Raw genomic sequence first — 8,782 nt, forward strand, 5'->3', positions numbered from 1 at the left:
CCCAGGATTCCAGAACTCTGTAGTGGTCCAGCTGAGACAGTCCAGGGCTTTTGTGACCATGTTTCATAGAGGACCATTATGGCCAGATTGGTCAATTTCACTATTTTCTTTAATGTCCTTAAGTCACAGGTAACAGTAAAATTATTAAACACCCTAATTACAGAATCGAGTTTTCAGTGCCATGGAGCTGTCTAAACTGAGGACCCCACCATTTTATATATAATTTTATTCATAGAGTGACTTGGCCCATTGCCACCTGAAACCTAGATGCCTGCCTGCTCTGCGTGCTTTAGGAGCACATCAGGTCCCAGAATTTATGTGAACAGAGCAACCACTGCTTTGTAAACAAGCAGAAGAAAGAAAAGAAGGAAACACAAGGCTCATTAACAGAACTTACCTCTGGATGGTCCATATGGGTGAATCTTCTTTCTATGTTTTCCTCTAAATATCTTCTGATGAGTATGTAGGATTTTTAAGTGGAAACATTACATCTAAATAAGAAGCTTTCAAAGAGACTTGCTGGGGTAGTGGTGGTCAATCTTCAGTCACAGCTGTTGCTCATCAGTACTGTCCAACTACAGAACAGCCCCCCCCCCCCCCCCCACCGAGAGCAGGCTGTTATTAGAAGGAACAGAAAGGAGAAGCACAATTTGGAAATTTCTAAAGGAATCGTAAATGTGCAGTAGTTGAAGTGACTCAGCATTTCCAACTCCAGTAGCTTATCCAGCAGACAGATTCCCTTCTCTGCATAGGGTCATGCCGGCAGCATTCCCTGGAGGTAAGGAGGGATAGACACAGCCCAAATGCCCAGGGTTAGAATCTGGTTGTTACAGCATATCCATGTGTTACAATTTCTTGCAACCACAAGAAAATCACAACTTTCTCATAGGAAAGACACTTATTTTGTACCATTTTTAAAATGCTGTTTGAGTTTCTTACAAGGTACTACTCTTAAAAGTATATATATTGGGGTTGCCTGGGTGGCTCATTCGGTTAAGCATCCGACTCTTGATCTCAGCTCAGGTATTGATCTCAGGGTCATGTGGACGCCTGGGTGGCTCAGCGGTTGAGCGTCTGCCTTCAGCTTAAGGCATGATCCCTGGGTCCTGGGATCAAGTCCCACATTGGACTCCCTGCGAGGAGCCTGCTTCTCCCTCTGCCTATGTCTCTGCCTCTCTCTCATGAATAAATAATTGAAAACTTTTTTTAAAAGTATAATATTATTTGTAAAAATGTTAACACTGCCTTAAATGCCTTTGATAAAACAGAACTAACCCAGTAGGGAGATAATGGTACATTAGTGGACTTTATACAAGTAAACAATAGAGAATTCATATTCTTTGTAAAATTATGCCCCTTTCAGAACTAAAGTTGGATTAAGAATCTAAAAAATGAGTATGTCAGAGAATGTTAAATTTCTTGGGTATGATGATGGTAGTGTGGTTACATAGGGAGATGTCCTTATTCTTAGGAGGCAGGGACTGAAATATTCAGGATGGAAGTGTCATGATGTCCGCAGCTTACCTTCATAATGTTCATCAGGAAAGCTGTGTGTGCACACGTGTGCATTGACAGAGGGAAAGAACAAAGCAGCAAAATGTCAGCAATTGTTGAATCCAGGAGATGGGTGTACAAACATATTACTAGCCTCTTAACTTTCCTATAATGTTTAGAATTTTCAAAACAGAAAGTTGGTAGAAATGAAAAGATTTTTAAAATTAAGGAGCTAAAGACCCCTGAAAAACAAAGCAGTCACCGAGTAGTTACTCAGAAGTCAATTAAAAAAGTCCGTGTTTATCTCTGCACACCTTAGCCAGCCAGCTAAACAGAATTGGGTAGCTTTGTGGCTGTGGGTCGTTGACACTTTGAGCTCCACAGAACTTGGTGCAGAGCGCTGGTTAGCTGGGTGTTTCAGAACCTGCAAGTCCTGAGCAGCAACCTCTCCCTTAAAAGATGCACTTAAGAAGGCACGTCCTTTCTCTTCTCTTTATTCTCCAGTTCCGAGGGGAATCCGTGCAATAGTTCCTTGCCGCGTGACGGCAGAACCACCAGCCTGATTGGCCAGGAGGTGATTCTTGTCTTCTTTCTTCTGCTCTTGTTGGTCTGGTTCCTGAATCGAGAATTTGAGGTCAGCTATCGCCTGCACTACCATGGGGATGTGGAGGCGGACCTTCACCGCACTAAGATCCAGAGCATGAGGGACCAAGCTGACTGGCTGCTGCGAAATATCATCCCCTACCATGTGGCTGAGCAGCTGAAGGTCTCCCAGACCTACTCCAAGAACCATGACAGTGGAGGTGTCATCTTTGCCAGCATCGTGAACTTCAGTGAGTTCTATGAGGAGAACTATGAGGGGGGCAAGGAGTGCTACCGGGTCCTCAATGAGCTCATCGGGGACTTTGATGAGCTCCTGAGCAGGCCGGGCTACAGCAGCATCGAAAAGATTAAGACCATTGGGGCCACGTACATGGCTGCCTCCGGGCTGAACGGCGCGCAGTGCCAGGATGGCAGCCACCCGCAAGAACACCTGCAGGTCCTGTTTGAGTTTGCCAAGGAGATGATGCGCGTGGTGGACGACTTCAACAGCAACATGCTGTGGTTCAACTTTAAGCTCAGGGTTGGCTTCAACCACGGGCCACTCACAGCCGGGGTCATCGGCACCACCAAGCTGCTGTATGATATCTGGGGCGACACCGTCAACATCGCCAGCAGGATGGACAGCACAGGGGTGGAATGCCGAATCCAGGTGAGTGAGGAGAGCTACCGTGTCCTGAGCAAGATGGGCTACGACTTCGACTACCGGGGGACAGTGAATGTTAAGGGCAAGGGCCAGATGAAGACCTACCTATACCCAAAGTGCATGGACAGTGGGGCCGTGCCACAGCACCAGCTGTCCATCTCCCCCGACATCCGAGTCCAGGTGGATGGCAGCATCGGGCGGTCTCCCACGGATGAGATCGCCAACCTGGTGCCTTCTGTACAGAATGCGGACAAGACGTCTCTTGGGTCCGAAAACAATGTGCCGGCCAAGGACACTCACCTGTCCTCTAAGAGGCCATGGAAAGAGCCTCTTAAAGCCGAAGAAAGATGTCGATTTGGCAAAGCCATAGAGAAAAGCGACTGTGAAGAAGCGGGCATGGAAGAAGCCAGTGAGCTCACCAGGCTCAACATTTCCAAGAGCGTGTGACGCAGCACCCGTCGCTGCCACGGTGCTCTGCTCCTCGAAACACAATCACATCTGTACTTGCCTATTGTGCATTCGAGCGCCACCGCCTCCATCCCCAGACATGGTGTCATGTGGTCATTGCCCTGACGTCTGTGTGCGCCACAGCTATTCAGGGCTTGTTCCCATCTGTCTCTTTGCTTTTTCTCCCCTGGAGCCCTGTCTTCTGGGTGTGACCGTTCAGCAGCATGGAGGAGAACAAGTGCCTTCAGGGGCTGGCTGTGCCCTCGCATCTGGGGACAGAGGCCACCCATGGAGATCGCAGCATTGGGTATTGCTGGACTTTTAAAACAAAAGCTGTGGTTAAGATATCATTTTTATTGCTTTTTCTCACAAGACACTTTGGGTCTTTGTTTTTTGTTTTGTTTTTGCTAGTACAATGTTTTTGCGGTTTATTTTTTTCTGTATACATAATAGTGTTTTCCAGTGACCTGACCTTTCTATGTAAACATGTACACGCACACACACTTTCACTTATGAATCTGAGATCAAGTGCCAGTAACTCACTGTGAGGGGAGGTGGGGGGGGGGGCGTGGGCTGCGAGCAGCAGCCAGCCAGGACGGCCTGTGCCCTCCCCACCTGCGCCTTCCAGAGCACCTGGGCCCTCGGGGCTGTGGGTGCACCTCTCCCCAGCCCCGCGGCATTAGGGCTTCCTCCGTGTGCAGGCCAAGATTCCAGATGCTAACCAGTAGCAGAGCCTGTGAGCCCAGGCCTCAGGTATTTAAAAGCCGTGTTTCATTTTGTCCCAGAAACCGAGGGGTCTTCCAGCTGGGAGCCGAAGGGATTTGTCTTTGAAGCTGAATCCTCTGAGAGGGAAACTCAAAATAAACGTCTGAGGGTTGCATTTATTTATTTATTTATTTATCAGGAAATGTGTGTTTTGGGGAGGAGCTGCCAAGTCATTCTGGCGAAGGGACATAGGCTGGGGAAGCACAGCAGAAGGATGAGAAGGGACATAGGCAGAGGGCACAGCAGAAGGATGAGAAGATGTCCATTAGAGCTTCAGCTGCTTTGGGTCCCCCCCCCCCCCCCACCAAAAGGGGCTGAGCAAGACCTGAACGGCCGTGCCCTGAGGCCGACTGGGTCACGGTTGATAAACCTAATGAGCACTGCTGCTTCTGTCCTGTGTGCAGCAGATCCGTGCCTGTGGAGCCTCCCTGCTCCGGAGGTCGAGTCAGAGCCCTGCTCCCGGGAGGCAGGAGGCCTGGGCTGAGCACAAGGTGGGCAGGCAGTGCCCGGGGGGCTTGGCTCCCACACATCCGAGAAGCTCCTCGTCCTTTGCTGTTGTTGGCTTGTGCAGGACTTCTGTGTGGCAGGATGGAACCCAGTGAAGTCCAGCCCCCTTTAGATGGAGTTCTCACACTGTGTGTAGAGACACAGTCATCCGCATGCACATGAGGTGTTGAACCAGGGCAAGCCTAGAAAACCTAAGGAGATTCACTTCTGGGTCTCTGTTGCTGATCCTGCCTGTGATGTTTTGCCACGTTGAGTCCAGAGTGTATGTAGACTTGAACTCAGGCTAGTGTTGCCCTGCTGTAGGCATTGTTATTTTCAAGGTGACTCGGTGTATGGTTCACAGGATAATCTGAGGACTAGCTCCTTCTCTGTTTAAGATCTTCACTGGCATACCTGGCATACCCTGTGCATTTTCTTTTCGCTGCTAAATCTCTGTATAACTGTCACATCAACATCAAGTCCCATTATCAGCAAACCCCTACCACGCCCCTCAATTCATACAGAATCTGCCATTTCTGGCATCAGGAAATACTGATTCTGATTGGCCAGCTCCCCGGGACGACATGTATGGGATGGCCTCCCAGCAATGCAGCCATAGCCAGGATCTTGATGTCCCAGGGAGTCGAGAGCATTCTCACTAAGATCTTCCTTCAGATTTTACTGTTAGTTTGTTGGTCTTCCAATGCTGGAGGAAGGATGGTGTGACAATACCTCTTGCTTCTAAAGAATGTATTCTTACAAGATACTGCAGGATTTTTATTTTTATTTTAAAACACTACCTGACACTCTCCTTGTCTGTAGGGACTGTGGGCATGTTAGGGGCTTCTCCCATCAGTGTTAAGGCATGTATTTGAGTGTGATCCTCTCCTTTTGCCTTCTGTCCTCAGGCTCTTTAGCTCTGGCAGCAACTAAGGGGCTGGGTGGTTGCCGACAAGTCACCTGTGTCTCTGCTGTTCCACTCAGAACATGCTCTATCTACAAGGTCCATCTCTGCACATGCTTCCTCCCCAGCACATTGTCTTTTTTCTTCCCCTCCTGCAAAGATGTTTGTGATTCCTGACCTGGGAAGCCGCAGATTGCAGGGAGATGGTCTTAACATCTGGTGATCTGGTCCAGCAGTGTGCAAATTGGAGCCTTTGATGGATGGCTCACCCAGAGTTTCAAATTGTCTTTAAAAAACACCCTGAGCCTTCCTAAATAACCAGTACAGATGTTCTCTCTGGGCCACTAGGCGACTTGGGTCCTTCCCAGTTCCCTGCCCTGAAGCATACCTCAATGCAGGACCACAAAATCTCTGCAACAGAAATGCTGTGCATCCAACTCTGTTGGCGTTGAACAAATAGTCACTGAGGACAGGTCCCTAAGCAGCGGTTCAAGTGCTACCAATACAATGGATGTGCTCTTCACAGTGGCAATACCTCCTACGAACTTAGGTCAGGAAGCAATACTTCAGAATTGAATGTGTGTAAATAGTTGCTTTGAGTTGCAATTGCTGTTTTCTTCTTGGCCCCAAGTCAGATCGAATTATACATGTGTGTGTGTGTGTGTACACACACACACACAATTTTATCCAGTGCAAACAAATGTAGAGCATCAGTTATGAAGCCCTTAAGTAGCTTGAAGAGTCACACCGATTATGCAACACCTGCACGCGACTCCAATAACACTGACTCCGCTCACGGAGGCAACACCTGCACATTTGCACATGACACTGAGAGCCAGAGGGCCGCGTGCTTCCCGCTACGTGGACTGTAATAATTTGTAGTTTCCAAAGATCTGTCTGCGTTTGCATTTCTAGATTTTTGAGGTAAGCATTTTTTGGCTGGTTGTTTCAGAAAATCACATCATGCCTAGAACCTGAAATTAAATTAACAAGAACCAACTGTTTGCATTTTCCATCTTTCCTTCACTCTGCTCTTTTTAAATTGTTAATTCTTTCAGAATGCATCCACTCAAGAAATGGATATTAAAATATTCTAAAATCTAAATATTTGATGCCTGGTATTTCCTCATTGAAAAGATCAGTAACACTTCAGAAATTAGGGCACTCCTTATTTCCTGCAACGTGTGGCTGAAATAAGATTTGCTTTTCTTTCACATCATGGCTTTGAACACAAGGCAACTAACACAAAACAACCCTATTTATGTATGTGGTTTCTTTCTTTTTGTTTAATGGACATATTTGCTACAGTTAACTTCAGTTGAAAAATATTTATTTTTATATGGAACTTTTTAAAAAATTTTAAAAGGTTGCAGGACAAGTTTTGCGTGCAGCGACACCCCTGCTTCATTAGGCCTCCTAAATAGTTATTCCTGCAAGGTCTCAGGAGAAGGAATTGACCAAGAAAATAAAGCAGGTTTTCTGAAAAGATGTGCCCACATAGCCTGTCCTTGCAGTTCCTGGGGGTGTCCGCATGGTGGGGGGGGGGGTCACAAACGCATTTCAGAATCCATTTAAAGTCACAGAGCCCCTTCCCAGAAACACATCCATGCCATTTGTATATATTCCAGGAGCTCACAACACCTCCAGATCTGGAGCAAAATTATGGATCTGTTGGGGTGTAGAGCCTCCCCCCCCGCCCCGCAAGGTTTTTCCCGGTGAGTGCAGTATTTATGAGCAACTTCAGAACGCAGGATCCTCTTGTAGACCCAGCAAAAGGAGATGAAGATGTGGTTTCCCCAGTCCTTGTCCATCACCTCATAGGGATCATCCAGCTTCTAGGTGGTTCTCTGCTGGAAGCTGGTGTCAATGGGGGCGCTCCTTGCTGGAGGTCAGGGAGTCGTGGTCTGTGCCACACTGGAGGTCTCATGAGAACGTGGGTCAGTCTCTCTTTCTCTCTCTCTCTCTTTCCTTCCCTCCCTCCCTCCTAGAAGGGATATCCCGAAGACTTTTAAGGACTTAACAGTCACAAAACACAGCCCCTAATTTTTGCAGTAAGCTTCAGAACTTAGCCTTTGTGGTTTCTCTCCTGCATGTGTTTGCTTTTCTCTGCGTGGGAAATCTCCTTGTGGCCACCTGGAATAGATCCTAAGTGCCAGGAAAAGGAAGTTAACTGGGGAAGAGATAAGTAAGAGGAAATGGTTAAGAAAAGCACACACTTTTGCACACCATATACGTATAAATTAAAAATCTCCCCAAGTGTCTATTTTTATACAGTTCCTTTGTAAGAATTTTTTTTTCCAATTACATGACTCCAAAGAGTTGTCACTGTATATTAGAATAACACAAGTTTGGGGAATTCTCGTGTTCCTGATGGGCCTAGACGCTGGAAGGAGAAGCAAATTAAGCTGTTGTATAATATCTAGCAAGCCGAGCACCCCCTGAAATCTCAGTCATCGAAAGCAGTGATCTTAACCTTTCTTGGCTCACAGAGCCTTTGATAATTTGATGATAGCTGTGGCTCTTTTCTCCAGAAACACACACAAACCCTCTTAATGTTGCATACAATTTCAGGAGTCCCTGGATTCAAATAAAGTACCCCCAATCTGCAACAACTAGAGAGGAATGATGATTTTTTTTTTTTTTTTAACTATCTGCAGGTGAGGTTTCCAAGCATTTCCGGACTCCATCAGAAATGTGGTTCGCCCTGCTAATACTGCTTGTTTGCATATGCATTCCCAAGCAAATGACATTTTAGTGTTTTCTGTTTGAATTATCTAGATATATTCCAGGAGCCCCTCAAAGAACTTTACAGTTTTATGAAGTTAGTCAAATTCTTCCCAACAGATAAGGAACATTCAGCCAGTATTTACTGAGTACTTACTATGTGCCAAGTAACGCCAAACCTCCCTTTATTTGGATTGTGAAAAATTGCCACGAGGCCTGAGAATACTTGAGGAGCAGCTGTGATTAGAGACTCTGCTTTCCCTGTTGCTTTCCCGCCCCACATTCTTCAGTAGACTGAAAGGGCAGTTGGAGGTATCTGGCTTCACACAGCGACATCCTCTCCTCGTTGGATGTTTTTAAACAGCGGCTTCTCAGTGTCAGCTGTAAGCAAGGAGATGATTTTCTGTATTCATGGTCTTAAGGAGTGTTCAGCTCTTTGAAGAAAGAGCAACACTTGAGAAGCAGAGAAAACAGCTGTACCTATATTGTGTGGATCCTTCATGGGGAGGGCGGCCACTCCACATAAAACCCATGAAATCATACATTTTATTTTTAAAACCATCCTCCCCAGATGGCAATTGGGGCCCCAGCAAGAGGGTCTCAGAACAAGGCCCTGGCTTGGACTTTTTTTGGCTGGTGGGAGCCTTTCAGGAATAGCACCACCCAGGAAAGCGTCTCCCTGGCCTCCCAAAAGAAGCGCTGGTGACGGGGGCGGG

The 8,782-nt window shown here is 46.9% G+C and overlaps 1 protein-coding gene across 4 annotated transcripts in view; it reads left to right on the forward strand.

The window, feature by feature from the left end:
* The window catches only part of ADCY9 (adenylate cyclase 9), a 127,811-nt gene extending 121,364 nt beyond the window's left edge, over nucleotides 1-6,447 (forward strand). For all 4 annotated transcript variants that reach the window (XM_072751369.1, XM_072751367.1, XM_072751368.1 and 1 more), the window contains one exon: nucleotides 1,999-6,447. In XM_072751369.1, the coding sequence (XP_072607470.1) occupies nucleotides 1,999-3,187 (1,189 nt within the window). In that variant the 3' untranslated portion in view covers nucleotides 3,188-6,447. The remainder of the gene's footprint in view (nucleotides 1-1,998) is intronic.
* The last annotated feature ends 2,335 nt before the right edge of the window (nucleotides 6,448-8,782 follow it).

This window comes from Vulpes vulpes, chromosome 3, assembly GCF_048418805.1.
Source record: "Vulpes vulpes isolate BD-2025 chromosome 3, VulVul3, whole genome shotgun sequence".
Classification (NCBI taxonomy): domain Eukaryota; kingdom Metazoa; phylum Chordata; class Mammalia; order Carnivora; family Canidae; genus Vulpes; species Vulpes vulpes.